We start from the raw sequence: 17071 nt of genomic DNA on the forward strand, positions 1-17071 counted from the left end.
GAACAGAGCTGCTTTCGTTGTTTACAGTGATCTCTTTAATGCATTTTGAGCTGAGGTTTGACAGCCTTGCTTAAAGCAACACTTCAATATACCCTCCCCATAGCTCTGCATGCAGCCTACACCAGGCTGTGGGGTGGCTTAGAAGGCAGAATCCCACTATGCCTTGCATGGGAAGGGAAGCTGCAGAAGGAGATGGGGCTCCAACAGCTGAGAGTGCGGCCAACCAGACACCTTTTCTTATCTTCAGCTCTGCCATCTGTTAGCATTGCTCCGTTTCTTCCCTTAGGCTTCTGCCAGCCCTGCAGGACGCTGGACTCTTTCAGCCTCTGAACTTTGCCTGAATGGATCCGATGGGGACAAGCTCAGCGTGTCAGCAGATTCAGCACCTACAATTGATGTGGACAAGAGTCCCCAGATCCCGGCTGTGGCGGAGATGTGATCCAGGTCTCCTAAAACAGGGATTCTCCGTGCTTTCCCCGGTAACATACGCTGCATGTTTGTGGGTGGCACAGAGACGATTAATGTATTACATGGTGTACTTAGGACAGGTAAAACATTGGGTGTCAAGTCTATCTGGAAGAGACGTTACATATTTGTAGTGCCTGCCTACGTCTGCAGAGTTTATCTTGAGATTAAACATTAATTGCAACCCTTGGGAAAGCCTGTCCCAGCACTGTCCTCTTCCAGACTCAGTTCACAATGTCGGGCATTGGGGAAAACTTGAAAGCAGCTGGTGAATTCGGGCCGTTCCAGAGACGGCTGGTGCTGTTCTCTTTGCTTCCGTCCCTCTGCCTGGCCTTCCACCAGTTCTGCCAGCTGTTTATGGTTGTGGACGTGCCTCATTACTGCAACACGGACTGGATCCGTGCTGTCGGTCCCAACCTGACTGAGGAAGAGCAGCTGAACCTCACCCTGCCCCGGGATGCGGATGGGGAGTATGAGCAGTGCACCATGTACTCACCCGTGGACTGGGACCTCGACTCCATCAGGGCATATGGCCTGAATGCCACGGAGAAGTGCAGCAGCGGCTGGGTGTACCCCACAGCACAGCAGCCATCCCTGCTCACCGAGGTCTGTATCTCCTTGTGATGCTGTGGGGACATGGGGTGGGATGGGAGCATCCTGTGCTGTAGGTTGGTTGAAGGTGAAGCCAGCTGTGGCCTTGAGCACATCCAGGGATGGGGCGCCCACAGCTCTGAGCAGCAATAAGATAGATAGATAGATGCTGATAATAGAGACTCATATTCTTATGATTGGGATCTCTGCAGTGGCAACAGTGGGAGCCTAAGCAGCCAGCCTGTGCCATCTGGCACCAGAAGTTATTCCCAGTTCCAAAAGCAGCTGTGTTTCCTTCCTTCAGTTTGATCTCGTGTGTGACAGGAAGAACCTGAATGACATCTCACAGTCCATCTACATGCTGGGAATGTTCCTGGGAGCCATGATCTTTGGACTCCTCAGTGACAGGTGAGGAGACACAAGCCCATTCTCTATGCCAGTAGCTCAATGCTTCAGTCCTGTCTGGCCACAATACCCTGTGTATTCTGTCACCAGCTGTCACAAAATTATAGTGACCCTGACCAAAGTCCTCAGATATGGCAAAGTCATGGCCACCAGGGTGGTGCAAAGAAGGGTGTGATGTGTTCTTCATGTGGGAACTGGGAATGCACTGAACTTCATTGCCCTCAAGAGAGGGGACATACGTGAATGGTTCCCAAATTGCTGAGTATCCCTTTGGGTTCTTCCCTATGGTGTCTCTCTGGATTCATAGAATTATCTCAGTTGGAAGGACCTTTAAAAGCCATCTGGTCCATCTCCCCCGCAACAAAAAGGGACACCTACAACTAGAAGAGGTGCTCAGAGCCCCATCCAGCCTGATGCTGAATGTCTGCAGGGATGGGGCATCCACAGCCTCTCTGGGCAACCTGTGCCAGTCCTTCCCCACCCTTGTTGTAAAACACTTTTGTGTTATTGCCATTACTCCTTATCCTATCACAACACACCCTGCTAAAGAGTCTGTCCCCTTCTTTCTTACAGCCCTCTTCCAGATACTGAAGGGCTGCTCTCAGGTCTCCCCAGAGCCTTCTCCAGAAGAAGATATCAGCTCTCTTCTTCTTCCTCCACAGGTTTGGCCGTCGACCAACCCTCTTGATCTCCATCCTCCTTGAAGGCTTGTTTGGTATAGGAATTGCCCTTGTGCCTCATTTCTATGTATACTTGGCCTTCAGATGTGTTGTGGGGGCTTCAGTGTCAGGGATCATGATGACCTTACTGGCCCTAGGTGAGTAGGATGCCCTACCCTGAAGCAGATAGATGTGGTCTCCCATGATGCGGTGGAAAAGGCCTACAAGGAAACAAAAAGTCATCCCGCACATCAGCTCCCTCCCAAACGAATGGCTCATGCCACGCTGATGACTTTGAATCTTCATTCCTTCCAGCTACAGAATGGGTTGGTGTTTCCTATCGACCACAGGCAGTTCTTCTTTCTCACTGCTGTTTTGCTGCTGGACAAATGATTTTGGCTGGTTTGAGTTACGGTATCCCCAACTGGAGGTTGCTGCAACTCGTAGGATCTGCTCCTATATTTCTCCTTTTCCTCTTCATCTGGTAAGTGGCAGGTGGGCAGTGAGCTGCACCTTGCAAACATTACAGATGCTGGATGGGCTTCTGCGGAGCTCAGCACATCTCTCTGACATGTACATCACTGAGAGCAGTGGCTGCTTTCATTCAGGTCATCAACTGTGGCCTCAGTGGCCTAGAAATAGGGTTGGGAAGCCTGAGCTGAAGCTGTGTTTAGATCCCTCCATCACACATCATGCACGTTGCTGGAGCTGGTGGCAGGGAGATAAAATACGAGGAAGCTCAGCAGGTCACAGTGCTGTTTTCTGCTCTCACCTCCTTGGCAGGGTGCTACCAGAATCAGCTCGCTGGCTGATGACAAGAGGCAAAATAGAAGAAGCTAAGAACTACCTTAAGAAGGCAGCAGCCATCAACAAGCGCACCATTCCTCCAGAACTGCTCGACCAGGTACCAGCAGTGACAACACCTTGTAGACCCCAGAGACCTGCCTCTGTGTTTGCAGCAGGATTAAGCCAGCAAATAAAGACCTGGGAATGTGCTGGTGCTGCCAGTTCATAAAAGATTTGTAGAAGATTTGGGGGGATGGGTCATTTGATGAAAAGCTTTCCATGTATGTGAGGGACCATTTGATGATGGGTGGTGGGTAACTCCAGCTTAAGCTGACACCAGACAAGGTCAGGCAGGAGGGGCATCTGCTGAGGCTCAGCCTGCAGCATTTCCATTGTTCACCATGGCAGAAAGAAAGGAGGAACCCAAATCCTCCTTTGGGGTTGTCCTTTGTCTTCTGCTGGAAAAAAGAGCCAGTTGTGGGTTTCCTTTGTCTGCTCTGACTCTGGCTCTCTGATTGTTGAAGCTGAAGTGTGAGGCCCAGACCAAGTCTGGAAGTATTCTGGATCTCCTTCGGAAGAAGCACCTGCTGAAGGTGACTTTAGTCATGGCTTGTGCCTGGTAAGTCACCCCCTTGTTCCTTCTTTCCCAACTTCCATTTGATGAGGAGAACGCCTTCAGGGATACTTATAAATTCGCCTCGTGTGATTTTGGGGTGAAACTGATGGTTATTTCTGTTTTAGGCTATTGAAGATGCAAGGTAGCTTGTGCAAAAATTTAACATTCCCTTCTTTGGCAGTCCTGAGTTACTGGTCTGGTTTCATGTCCCTTGGAAATCCCAGGGCATGGTCAAAATGTTGTCAGAGATCAGTATTGTATTTACTCACAGCTGTTCTATATGCTCCTCTGCTCGGTTTCCAGGTTTGTTAACAGCCTTGTATACTACGGTTTGAGTCTGAACGTGACTAATTTTGGTCTGGACATCTACCTGACACAGCTTGCGTTTGGAGCAGTGGAAATCCCAGGCCGTGTTGGTTGTATCTTCATGCTACACTGGTTTGGGAGGAGGAAACCCCAGGGTGGTTTCCTTCTGCTGAGTGGCCTTGTGTGCCTGATACTCACTGCCATCCCTGAAGGTGAACAAGCTTTTCTTGTCTCAAGAGCATAGACCCTGATGCAAGAAGCCACCAAGCCCCTGCCCTTCTTTCTCTCCTTCCCCTCTCTCCTCAGACCAGCCTGTGGTGAAAACTGTCCTAGCCACCATTGGCAAGCTTACAGCCTCGGCCTCATTCTCATCCGCTTACGTCTATACTGCAGAGCTCTTCCCCACCATCATCAGGTGAGGTTTCACCATGCTTCGTGTCATCCCTCCAGCAGGGCCAGCCCTCATTGCAGGAGTACCAGTTGGGGCACCCTACCATGGGTGGTGGTGGTGGTGATGGTGGGACAAGAGCCTGGGAGGAAAGCACAGGAGTGTGTACAGAGAGAGCCAAGTCCAGCCTGTATCTCTCACCATCCCTCACTCCCACAGGCAGAGCGGTGTGGGGCTGTGCTCAATGATAGCGCGGGTGGCAGGGATCATCGCCCCGCTGATCCTCCTCCTGGAGCAGTACCACCGAGCCATCCCCATGGCCATCTATGGTGGTACCACTGTGCTGGGGGGGCTGCTCTGCTTCCTGCTGCCCGAGACCCGTGGTGTTGAACTGGCGGATGGCACAGAGGGAGGCCAGCCCACAGCAGTGGTGAGTGATTGGCAGCCCTCCTGTTTTCTCAGTCAGAAGGTGAAAGTGGGACAACAGAACGGCCCTTTGGCATTGTGTGGGCAGGGGGTAATAGCGTCTTTGAGAGCTTACGGTGGTTGGAAGATAGGGGATTGGGGTTCCCCACTACAGTAGATGAGTAGGATGCTGGTGGTGATCTGCCCATAACCCAACCCAAAAGAGTATTTCAGACCCACAGTGGTCATCACTTCACTCCTGTCCATGAAGTGCCCTTCCCAAGGAAAAGCCAATGCCTTGCTGCCTTGCTCTCCAGCTTTCATCGTGGCTTACAACCCTGATCCTCATTCCCCACTGGGCAGGGTGGAATTGCACCCCAGTACTTTTCTTAGGGGAAGGTGTTCCACCAGTGGTCATAGAGTGGACAGTGCATGGGAAGCCAGGTTGCTGAAGGCTGTATGTCTTTCACCTGATTGGAGAAGACTGCTGTTGAACCATACTGTGCCATACTGTTAAGATTTTTCTGTTCCATTAGGTCCATGAAAATTCCAGCAGCGGCTCAGAAAAAGGACATGTGAAAGTAAAAGATGGTGGCCGAGTCAATGAGGACACGAAGAACACTTACTTCTAGCTGGGCCTACAGGCAGCTGCAATTAAAGGCCACCTGGTGCTGTGACACTGCTGGGGACATTCAGGGTCTCCACTGACGGTACCTCTACCACTCAAGCAGCAATTGCCAGTTCTTGTCATTCTTTGTCTTTTTTGCCTTCCTATATCTCCCTCTATAGCTCCTCCTTGGGCACTGCACACTGTCTCATGTTCAACGGTGCTCTTGCTGGAGAAAATGCTTTTAGTTTAAGGAAAAAAGAAAGAATAGATGCAATATTTTCCTTATCTCTCTCCTGTCCCATTTCCAAGAACATGGGACTGTAAAGTGAGATACCTGCCAGAGCACTGAATAGACCAGTAAAGAAGTACTGTGTTCAGTGAGGGGAAAGGCAGTGCAGATGCAGCACTGAAAACCAACTCGCACTTGCTAGAGGGATTTCTCTTGACTATCTAGCATGGTTTTCTCACCCTCTTTTAAAAATGCTCCTTTAAGTTTTTATTCATTTCTAAGACTTGAGATAATCAGCTGAGGAAAAAAAGTGGATATGATAGAACAGCAAACATTGAGCAAGGACGTCTATAAGGCAGCAGAGTGCCTTGATGCCAGTGGCTTTGTATTGAAGTGTAGTGATGTATTGTATTGGGCTGTGGTAGAGGAACCACATTAGTCTATATATTCTGGGAAACTGAGAGATATTGTAGCACTTGATCTCTTAAAACTGTTAGGTCCTTTCCCTTCCCTTCCCTTCCCTTCCCTTCCCTTCCCTTCCCTTCCCTTCCCTTCCCTTCCCTTGCCTTCCTTCCCTTCCCTTCCTTCCCTTCCTCCTTCCCTTCCCTCCCTTCCCTTCCTTCCCTTCCCCTTCCCTTCCCTTCCCTTCCCTTCCCTTCCCTTCCCTTCCCTTCCCTTCCTTCCCTCTCCTTCTCTTGCGATATCCATGTTATATTTAAATGATGAAGCTCAGAAAGTTAGACAGTCGTGGTGCTGCAGCTTTGACTGTGTACAGCTTCAAGGCTTATTTGTTTCTGGTAATGCTGAGAAATGTTCAGATGAGATGTTATTTCTTCCTCATCGTACCTACATGTTTTTCTTGGAACGAAATATCCCAGGGGTGTGTGGTTTGCTGAAGACAACATTCAAGATATAATCAGGGACATGCAACAGTGTCCCACCAGGAGGGACTGGCTCTGGTGTTACCTCTGTGCAGCACTGCTGGTCAGGAGATTTGATAAGTTGTGGCTGAGATGCTCTTGTTCAGTGGACTTGAATATGGAGGTGATATGTCCTTTGATTAAGAACACTCTTCCCTTTGCAAGGGCTGGTGGCTGCCTCTGTGTTGGGCTGATAGGGGAAATAAGGGGATGAAAGTGGAAGTTGAGAGAAGAGCTTGGAGTAAAGCACACAGTTATTGAGTGAATCATGGCTTCACTTTTTATGAAGTCTTCCCTGAGACAGTCTGTTTCATAAATAAAGCTGTCCAGGCACACTTGATGTACTTCTGTGTCCATCTCATTCATGCTTCTCGTAAGCTGCAGATCCATTTTGTCTCCTTTTTCCCCAGATAGCTGTGCCTGGAAGACCACTGGATGTTTCATTTTGACTGATGGTGTTTTGCACAGCTCATCAGGAATTGGAGGTTTTCCAATGGTATTGCTGTGTTTAATGTCACTGCTAGCTGGTCTACACATTGTTCTGCACAATAACAAACAGAGCTGATAGAGAAAACTCAAGTTAGAATAGCTTCTGTAAATGTAACACACTTTTGCATCCATATAATTGAATGTTATGGTCTCCCATCTTAGTGAGGTCATGGGCAAAAGGTACAGAGTGGCTGAGGGATAAGAAAGGAATGATTGGATGTTGTGTTGAGGGACATGGTTTAGTGGGAGCTGTTGGTAATAGGTGAACTGTTGGACTGGATGATCTTTAAGGTCTTTTCCAACCTTGGTGATTCTATGATTCTAAGAGAAACAGGACAACTCCGTATCCAAGTGGGAAGAGTGGGAAGGCTCTAGGAGAGGTAGGGACAAATAGGAGCAGCAGACACAAGGCCTTGGTGGAAGTTTATGAAACCATGATGGGAGGGTCAACTGTGGGAAGGTGCTGAAGGTAATGATGAACAAATGCCAGGGACACTATGAGTGGCTGAAGGGTGTGCTAAGACAGATCAGTTAATGTGCAATTTGGGGAGAACCTGTGAGCCTTCAAGCATGCTTGGCCTGTACTTGGAACACCTCATCCTTCAGAAACAAAACCTCAGTGGCCAGCAAGGTCCTGGGAACAAGGCCAGTGCTGTGCTGGGAGAGACAGCTTAATGGAAGGGCATGAACTCACAGAATGGCTTGGGTTGGAAGGGACCTTAAAGTTCATCTCTGACCGCAACCAGGCAGAGTAAGACAGAAAGTCACACAAAAACAAAACACAAAGAAATCAACAGCATTTATTCTTCATGTATTGCATTACAAGCGTCTCTTATCAAACTCCAAGTATAATTCATGTTACTCCTTTAGAAATTCAAATTCAACACCATCACATAGAAAGAAAAACCTAAATAGGTGTGACAGGGTTTTGGTGATGTCCTGATCAGACACGGAGGCTCGGACCGCCGCCAAGGCTGACGACCCCAGCGCTCAGTGCAGGAGGGACACAGCCTGGCGCTCGCTTGCCCAGTGATGCCGCTGTGCTGGCAATTCTTTATTGCTGTAAATCACAACAGGGATGGTTCCACGGGTACCAGTTTGCAAGGGACTGGGAAACACGTCAGGGAGGACTCGCACAGCCAGGCACAACAGGCTGGGTCTCAAGAACAGTCCCACGTGCGTCTTTTCCAAGCGCAGTGACACAAATCTCCTCTCCCTCTGACCGTGAGTGGTGAGTTTGTGGATCATCTGCAAGACCAGTTTCCAGACAGCAGAGCCTCGTTGCTCTGCTTGAAGATCAGATTCTGTTAGAGGTAGACCTCTAGTATCTGCTTGTCTGTTCATCCCTTGTTTCTTGAGAATCTTTAGACCTTGTTCTCTGAGTTTATTTCTTTTTCTTCACTGTCTGTCTTGGACAGGCTCTGCAATTTGTTTCTGGAGACACGAAAGGGAGAGGGAGAAATCATACTGTAACCATTCCAGCTTCCAACAGTTTGTCCTAAAATTTTCACATTTGGACTTTTTTTGCTTTAAATCTAGAGCTCCGAGCACTCACCTCTTTTGAGGGTTATCTGTCCCTGTGTCATCTGGCAGTTCAACCATACTGGTCTCAGGCAGCAGAAAGGAGAGCAGCCCCCCCAGCACAGTGGCACCGCCATAGACGGACATGGGGATGGCGTGGTGGTACTGCTCCAGGAGGCGGATGAGTGGGGCGATGATCCCTGCTACCCGTGCAGCCATTGAGCACAGCCCCACACCGCTCTGCCTGTGGGAGTGAGGGGAAAGTGGAAGATGTAGGCTGGGCTCAGCTCAGCACTACAGAAAACCAGCACTACGGCATGAGGAGGTGCAATGGGCAGCCATGGTGCCTTTATCATAGTGCCTCTATCCTGCCCCTTCACCACCAGCACCCAGGTTGGAATGTGTGTCTCTGTGTCCTCCCATCATCATGGGAAGCAATAAGGTATGGGGGAATCTCACCTGATGACAGTGGGGAAGAGCTCTGCAGCGTAGACATAGGAGGTGGAGAATGAGGCAGATGCAGCAAACTTGCCAATGACTGCCAGGACGGTGATTGCCACAGCCTGGTCTGGGGGGAAGAGAAGAGATGGCTGCTGTGACACCATGGAGAAGGATCAAGCAGGACCTTGGGTCTCTGCAGTTGGATTTTTAGAGACAGCAGGGCCTGTTGTGATAGGACATAGAGAAATAGTTTCAAACTAAAAGAGGGGAGATATAGATTGGTGATAAGGAAGAAGTCTTTTACAATAAGGGCAGTCAGGCACTGGCAAAGTTTGCCCATAGAGGCAGTGGATTCCCCATCGTTGGGGACATTCAAGATCAGGCTGGATGGGGCTCTGGTCAAGCAGTAATTGTCCCTGTTAACTGCAGAGGAGTTGGACTAGTTGGCCTTTAAAGGTCCCACAAACTCAAACAATTCAATGATTGTATGATTCTAATGGACTTTCCAAGCAGATCTTCCACCCAAGGTACTGGATACCACTCCTAGCATAACCTTTTCAGCAAAATACCCTCTGGGCAAAGGAAACACATATTTCTCCTCAGGCCTTGAACATTTCCTAAATAAGCTACTGCAGGTCATTAGGGAATGCTCATTTGAAAACATCACATGTAATAGATACAGTAACTAGCAATAAGACAAGAGGGAATGGCCTCAAGTTGCACCAGGGGAGGTTTGGGATGGATATTAGGAAAAATTTCTTCTTGGAAAGAGTGGTAATGCATTGGAACAGGCTGCCCAGGGAGGTGTTGAAGAAATGTGGAGATGTGTCACTGAGGGACATGGTGCAGAGCAGTCTCAGGCATGGGCTGATGGTTGGACCAGATGATCTTAGTGGTCTTTCCAACCTGTATGATTCTATGAATCTATGACTCAATAGCTTGAAAGCATGTTACCTTACTTGCATCACCAGCAGTGGCAAAGGTACATCGTGTAGGGAAACTGTAGTTAGAAACAGATAAGGGGGGACAGGTTCTGACGGAAATTAAAAAGAGCTGGGGGTCTCCCTTGAGCTGGGAAGAGGTTTTTCACCTTCAGGGATGCCAACAATGATGAGACACATCAAGCCAGACACCAGCAGGAGAACAGCTTGGACTTTTTTCCTCCCAAACCACCGTAGCATGTAAATGCAGCTAATACGACCTGGTATCTCCACTACCCCAAAAGCAAATTGTGTCAGATAGATGTCGAGACCAAAGCCTGTCACGTTAAGGCTCAAACCATAGTAGACTAGACCATCCACAAACCTGAAATTGAATGGAATAGAGTAGGTAATCAGATGAGTTTTCGTGGATTTTACTTATTCATTAGATATGTAGGCTAGTTAGAAGGCATGCAACTTATTTGTTTAAATTTCCAGGAATCTCTGTTTTAATTCTGGTCAACACCTGTTACCGTTCTGTAGGATATGGTTAGATGAAATAAAGCACCATGGGCACCAATGTGCTCAGCAATATACAGGCTGAAACCAGAATTTCTACAGGGACCCAAAACTGCCCCAAACTCCAGAGATTCCCACAAGAATGGAATTACTCCAGCTCTTCCCACAACTCTCACATTGTCTAGAATAATCATCTTCTCGCTATGCTCAGAAAAGGTGTATCTGGTCCAGCCTGCAGAGGTTAGCAAATATACAGACATGATGGGAGCTCTGGGATATCTGATCTAGTACTTCATCTGTGGCAGGGTGGCTGGAACCTGATGATCATTGAGGTCTCTTTCAATTCAAGCCACTCGATGATTCTGCGGTTCCATAATGATTTACAGATGGTCAGAGGCATGGGCTGATGGTTGGACTTGATGACTTGATCATCTTTCCTACTTTACTGATTCTATGATCCCATGACCCCCAAAATCATGAAGTGAATTTACACTTGTGAGTAACCCTGAAGGAGTTCTTCTCTTCACATAGAATTTAGGAAAGAAGGAACAAGGGAGTGACTTACCAGGCACAAGCCATGACTAAAGTCACCTTCAGCAGGTGCTTCTTCCGAAGGAGATCCAGAATACTTCCAGTCTTGGTTTGGGTCTCACACTTCAGCTTCAACAATCAGAGAGCCAGAGTCAGAGCAGACAAAGGAAACCCACAGCTGGCTCTTTTTTCCAGCAGAAGACAAAGGAGGATTTGGGTTCCTCCTTTTTTTCTGCCATGGTGAACTCTGGAAATGCTGCAGGCTGAGCCTCAGCAGATGTCCCTCCTGCCTGACCTTGTCTGGTGTCAGCTTAAGCTGGAGTTACCCACCACCCATCATCAAATGGTCCCTCACATACATGGAAAGCTTTTTATCAAATGACCCATCCCCCCAAAATCTTCTACAAATCTTTTATGAACTGGCAGCACCAGCACATTCCCAGGTCTTTATTTGCTGCCCCAGGGCTGCCCCAGGGCTGCAAACACAGAGGCAGGTCTCTGGAGTCTACAAGGTGTTGTCACTGCTGGTACCTGGTCGAGCAGTTCTGGAGGAATGGTGCGTTTGTTGATGGCTGCTGCCTTCTTAAGGTACTTCTTTGCTTCTTCTATTTTGCCTCTTGTCACCATCCAGCGAGGTGACTCTGGTAGCACCCTGCCAAGGAGGTGAGAGCAGAAAACAGCACTGTGACCTGCTGAGCTTCCTCATAGATTGTCCCTTGCCACCAGCAGTGGGTATGATGTGTGAAGCCCCTCCAGCATGTGTTATGTTTGCAGGGAACTCACTGCCCACCTGCCACTTACCAGAAGTAGAAGAAAAGGGCAAACATAGGAGCTGACCCTGCTATTTGCAGCAACCTCCAGTTACGAATACCATAACTCAAGCCAGCCAAAATCAGTTGTCCAGCAGCTAAAAAGCAGTGAGTTATAAGCACTGCCGTTGATCGATAGGAGACACCAACCCATTCTGTAGCTGGAAAGAACAATGAAGATTCAGTGTCATCATTGTGAATGATTTCTCCTCATTTAAGCAGAGTGTCTCTCCCAGAAAAGGCCTCTATGGGAATCTGGAGGCTGGCAGTTGGACCTCCAGGACGTTGTCAGTGACATGCTAGAAATGGCCTCACACATTGGAGACAATGCACATCCCTATCAAGGGCTCACAGCATCTTCTGGGTTGGCAGCACAGTTCCTGTGATGAACCTCCCCTTCCCCCCATATCTTCCTCTTTCTTTAGACCTTGTTCTGGAGACTGGCCCACATAGGTCATGTTCCCTGGGAGAGGTGGACCAGATCTATCACAGAGCCTTCCTTTGAGAGAGATGCCTTTAAAATGTCCAGGACTATCATTTATGTTTCTTCTTGTATTGCATCTTTGAGGGGCCTCATCAGTCAAATCAAGGGCAGCCTACTCACCTAAGGGCAAGGTAGTTATCAGAATTCCTGACACAGCAGTTGACATGATACATCTGAAGATCACATATAGAATGAAATTGGGCAAAAAGGCAATTGCCAAACCAAACAGACCCTGGCCAAGCATGGAGATCAGAAGGACTGGCCGGCGGCCGATCCTGTGGAAGAAGAGGGAAGGAACAATTGGTATCTGGAGAGACCCCATGGGTATGGGGAAGAGCCCAGAGGGATACACAGTGATCTGGGAACCATGTGAACAAAGCTCCTCGACCCAGGAAGGACCAGACAGTAAAGGGAGCCTTTCCATTTGTGACCAGATGTGGTGCCAGCAAAGGTTCAAGTCACTTCCAAAGTACCAAGCCCTTGGAAGGCCTCCACACCACCTCTGCTGAGTGCAAAGAGGATAAGACTGAAACTGAAACAGGTTTTACTACTGTGCCTTTCTTTCTTCCGTGAGCCTGTGTGGACCTCGGCTCCCACGACCTCAGACCTTTGGCCAGGGTCAGCATAAACAGAGCAGAGCCACAAAAAGGAAGCACACATGCTCTGGTTAGCAGCTGAAGGTGCCCACATGTAGGTCTGTGGAATTCCTGTGTGTCTGAGACGTCAACTGGGACTGGAATTGTGATTGCTGAATGACCCCCCAACTTCCGTAAGGCTGTATCTTCCATTACCTCTCAGATATCTATGGACAACTGAGATGCTCTTGCTCAGGTAAGGGACTGAGTTCTATGGAGGAGGTGTCTCTTCATTCATCATTCATTAATGAATGCACAGGCATCCTGAAGTCCCAGTAAAGCTTTCCGTGGGTGCCAGACAGTAACTCTAGGCAGGTATTTGTGTCTCCTTACCTGTCACTGAGTGGTCCAAAGATCATACCTCCTACTAGAAGCCCCACCATGGAGAGAGACTGGGAGATGTCACCCAGGTCCTTCCTGTCGCACACAAGGTCAAACTGGAGGAAAGAAACACAGATGCTTTTGCTTTTGACTGATCCAAGTTTCTCAGGATGGGGAAATGCTTCTGGTCCCAGTCAGACATGGGAAATGTGCACCCAGGCTCTTGTTGTAGCCTCTGGGAGCAGATCCCACTCCTAAAGGTATGAGTCTCTATTGCATGTATGAACTGCACAGGTTGAATATGGGACAGAACCATTGGGAACTCAGTGATGCCCAAAGCACTGGGACCTTCAGGACTCCCTTCAGCCTACACACCCCAAAGGAACCTCCTGGCTGGGATTTTATGCTTGAAGTAGGACCTTGGGACAGGAGTCTCAGTGCCTTGCTTCCCTGGGGCAGGAGGGAGGGAGAAAGACAGCAGAGGAGCAGAGAGCCTGGAGGAAGGTACTTGTGAGAAGGTGTTGGAGCTGAGAGTGAGGAAGAAGGAAGAGAGAAAAGAGTAAGAGTGAACAGAGGTTCAGAGAGGGAGAAGTTAGGGATATCAGTAGGCAGAGCCATTGCTCATCTTCATGGCCCGTAGGACATCTTGCACAACCCTGAAGTCTCTGGAAGCCCTGAAGTCTCTGGGAAGGTAGATATCATTCAGGAGGATGGGAATGCAAGGAGAATCAAGGAGAAGGATAGCAAAAGCTGTGGCAGGAAAGCTGAAATGTCCCTCCATGCAACGTACACTGCGACTTACCTGGATGCTGAAAAGAAGATGCATGGTGAGTACTGTGGCTTTTCATTGAACCAACCTACAGCACAGGATGCTCCTATTCCATCCAATCCCATTCTATCCCATCCCACCCCATGTCCCCACAGCATCACAAGGAGATACAGACCTCGGTGAGCAGGGATGGCTGCTGTGCTGTGGGGTACACCCAGCCGCTGCTGCACTTCTCCGTGGCATTCAGGCCATATGCCCTGATGGAGTCGAGGTCCCAGTCCACGGGTGAGTACATGGTGCACTGCTCATACTCCCCATCCGCATCCCGGGGCAGGGTGAGGTTCAGCTGCTCTTCCTCAGTCAGGTTGGGACCGACAGCACGGATCCAGTCCGTGTTGCAGTAATGAGGCACGTCCACAACCATGAACACTTGACCAACCATTTGGAAAGGAGTAATAAGTAGTGGGAGGGAGAGCAACAGCACCAGCACTTTCTGGTAGAGGCAAAACTCCCCCGCAGCACTTATCAAATCCCCAAACTCGACCATGGTGACTACCTCTATGTCCTGGCTACTGTGGAGCGTATCACTTAAATAGTGTAATATTAATGTTTAAACTCTATGAGCACTAAACACCTAATCAGATGTGATAAAATGAGCACTTGAACCAGCATGTTCCCCCACTAAAATGATATACCGGAGTCCTCGGGGATGCACTTTGTCACCAGCCATTTGGGTTGGGTTTATGTTTCAAGGCTTTGGTAGTGGGGTGGGGCTGCAGGGTGCCCTCTGCAAGCAGAGCTGCAGGGGAAAGTGATTTTAGTTTGCTTTTAATTCACACTTCTCTAATTACAATAGGAAATAATTCATATTATTCTCCCAGCACAGTCTGCTTTGCCCGTGATGGTGATTGGTGAGTGATCTCCCTGTCCCATCTCAAACCCTGTGCCCTTTACCAAATTTGCTGCTCTCATTTATGTCTTCATGGTTAGAGAGCCCATCCTGGTGCCAGGAAAGAGAAGCAGAAAAGCTTTCTTTGTACTTCTACTTTGGACCATGAAATATGGCTGGTCAATATGTTGGCTTGATGTTGACAACTGTCAGTTTTCATTGGTCCCAGGTAGAAACCCTGGTCAGTCATAACACTGTATCTAAACTGCAGCATCTTGGAGATATAGATAGGCCTTGCTAATGACCCAGGAAAGCTTCAATGCCCTCTTGTAAACTCTGTCACTCTAAGGTGACACTTCTCATAGAAAGAGATAATTCTTATGACCATCTTCATCTCACAAGGAGATGTGGGGCTGAATGGGTCATAGAATCATATTATAGAATGGCTTGGTTTAGGATGGACCTTAATGATCACTTATTTCCAGCCCCCTGCCATGGGCTGGTAACCTCCAGCCAGGTCAGGCTGCCCAGGGTTCTGTGCAACCTGCCCCTGGGGCACCTCCATGGATTGGGCACCCACATCTCTCTAGGTATCCGGAGCTGCCGAGTGAAAAATTTCCTCCTAAATCTCCCCTTTTCCTTAAAACCATTCTCCCTTGTCCTATCACTATCAGACCATGGAAAGAGTTAGCCTCCCTCCTGATTATAAGCTCCTTTTAAGTACTGGAAGGTTGCAATGAGGCCTCCCAGATCCTTCTCTAGGCTGAACAAGCCCAGCTCCCTCAAACTTTGTCCCAAGGCACCTGTTCATCCCAATTTCATCATCTAATGAATCATGCATCTCTCAGGGACATCTCCCTTTTCCTTGGACTCATACTGATGTCTCTCTGTATAACCAATGACATCCTGCTTTGCAGCAGATGCAGTCATTAAGCAATTTTATTCCACCAACAGATATGACAGAGCCAGTGCATATTTCATCGCTGTCATGGCAGAAATATATATATATACATATTTATTTTTATATGTATATAAATGTTTTTGTTTGTTTGTTTGTTTGTTTTTAAACAGACAGATGATTAACACAAGTGAAGTGATGTACTACACAGAATCATAGAATCATTAAGGTTGGAAAGACCACTAAGATCATCTAATTCAGCCATCAACAATAGACCATGTACATGAACCTTTTCATAGTCTATATGCTCTTGCTTTGGCTTTCTAAGGTTTCTGATGAACTTGCTCATCATTGGTGTAATTGATAACTCCTGTAGCATTCATGCTATGTCCGTAAAGGGCATTTACGGGGGTTGAAATGAAACCACATAGGGATGGCAGAGGTAGAGATGCCACAATGCCACACAAGACCTGCGTTCCCTCTCCTCTTCTGCCTTCAGACTGAGTGACCTTGGCAAGGTAATTTCGCTTATCTTTACTTATCATCATAAAATGAGGATAACAATAGCAACCTCCCATGCAAAGTAATTTTGCAGTCTAAAAAAGGGAGAATATCACGAGGGAGTGAGATATTGTTATCAAAGAATGTAGATAAGGCATCTATTCTGCTCTAAATGTCTAAATATAGTTGTCTCTATGTGAAATAGATATCTAAGGCTGCATTGTAATCAGAGGAGATCAATCAATAAACTCGGTGGAGCTCTAAGCTTTTTGAATGCAGTTGTTCATTGTGAACAGAATCCATCTCCAAGCCACACTGACAGTATTTACTAACTCAGGAGGGCTTAGACATCTGATCTACATTGAAGTACTGCTATTGAAAACGCATGATTCGGAGCCAAATATCCATCCTGCCCTCCTCAGCTCTGCCTTTGCCCATTGTGTTTTCTTTTTGCACTTGTGGCCAAGGATTCAGTTCCTTTCTGATAATGGCTTTCAGGATCTTGATGAGCTCGTTGCTCCCCACTGTAGACAGCGGCCATGGAATCATCCTCAAAGGAAACCTTGCAGTAGATGGAAGTGCTGGTCCCACTGCAGGAATGACCCTCTCCTTGCAGGTTGCTCACAGTGAAGCCAGACTTTGTGACGCTGCGATCAGGATAGAGATCTTAAATTTAGCTCCTTAAGCTGCTAATAAATCAGCCAATGCACAACTGAATTCACCTAGTGCCAGAGGGGTGGCAGATTTCTAAGCCCTTCTTTTTATTCCCCCCAACTATATAAAGAACTCCTGTTTTAAAAGGCCATCATCAAACACATTTGGGTCTGCAGAAGGGAGATTTTCATGAGCTTCTTCAACTTCTGAGATTTCTCTGCTCCTTTCCATTTTTGCAGGAGCATCTTGGCCAGTTTGGTCTGAAACATCGTTCAGTGGATCAAAGAGATTCTGATGAGAATTGTCAGCA

At 47.9% G+C, this 17071-nt stretch overlaps 2 protein-coding genes across 2 annotated transcripts; one reads left to right on the forward strand and one right to left on the reverse strand.

Moving 5' to 3' along the window:
- The first annotated feature begins 645 nt into the window (after nt 1–645).
- On the forward strand, nt 646–5355 carry LOC107308861 (solute carrier family 22 member 13-like). The gene is made up of 10 exons (XM_015853038.2): nt 646–1071; nt 1361–1464; nt 2124–2278; nt 2436–2604; nt 2904–3024; nt 3431–3525; nt 3826–4040; nt 4135–4243; nt 4436–4646; nt 5158–5355. The coding sequence occupies exons 1-10, from the start codon at nt 700–702 to the stop codon at nt 5251–5253; spliced, it is 1647 nt and encodes a 548-aa protein (XP_015708524.1). The 5' UTR covers nt 646–699; the 3' UTR covers nt 5254–5355.
- Nucleotides 5356–7659: 2304 nt separating this feature from the next.
- On the reverse strand, nt 7660–16881 carry LOC107308780 (solute carrier family 22 member 13-like). The gene is made up of 10 exons (XM_015852903.2): nt 13995–16881; nt 13063–13166; nt 12215–12369; nt 11603–11771; nt 11333–11453; nt 10836–10930; nt 9922–10136; nt 8850–8958; nt 8425–8634; nt 7660–8303 (listed from the first exon to the last, which is right to left on the reverse strand). Exons 1-10 carry the CDS (start codon nt 14364–14366, stop codon nt 8234–8236), a joined length of 1620 nt encoding a protein of 539 aa, XP_015708389.1. The 5' UTR covers nt 14367–16881; the 3' UTR covers nt 7660–8233.
- Between the last annotated feature and the right edge of the window lie 190 nt (nt 16882–17071).

Source organism: Coturnix japonica, chromosome 2 (assembly GCF_001577835.2).
Source record: "Coturnix japonica isolate 7356 chromosome 2, Coturnix japonica 2.1, whole genome shotgun sequence".
NCBI classification, from domain to species: Eukaryota; Metazoa; Chordata; class Aves; order Galliformes; family Phasianidae; genus Coturnix; species Coturnix japonica.

What these genes read in the sequence shown, in the direction of transcription:
- LOC107308861 (XM_015853038.2), top strand. Translation starts at nt 700, where the DNA reads ATGTCGGGCATTGGGGAAAACTTGAAAGCAGCTGGTGAATTCGGGCCG. An exon ending in CTCCAGAACTGCTCGACCAG is followed by an intron (nt 3,025 to 3,430) that starts GTACCAGCAGTG and finishes TGATTGTTGAAG; the next exon opens with CTGAAGTGTGAGGCCCAGAC. An exon ending in GAGGCCAGCCCACAGCAGTG is followed by an intron (nt 4,647 to 5,157) that starts GTGAGTGATTGG and finishes CTGTTCCATTAG; the next exon opens with GTCCATGAAAATTCCAGCAG.
- LOC107308780 (XM_015852903.2), bottom strand. Translation starts at nt 14,366, where the DNA reads ATGGTCGAGTTTGGGGATTTGATAAGTGCTGCGGGGGAGTTTTGCCTC. An exon ending in CTCCAGAACTGCTCGACCAG is followed by an intron (nt 10,931 to 11,332) that starts GTACCAGCAGTG and finishes TGATTGTTGAAG; the next exon opens with CTGAAGTGTGAGACCCAAAC. An exon ending in CTCTTCCCCACTGTCATCAG is followed by an intron (nt 8,635 to 8,849) that starts GTGAGATTCCCC and finishes TCACTCCCACAG; the next exon opens with GCAGAGCGGTGTGGGGCTGT.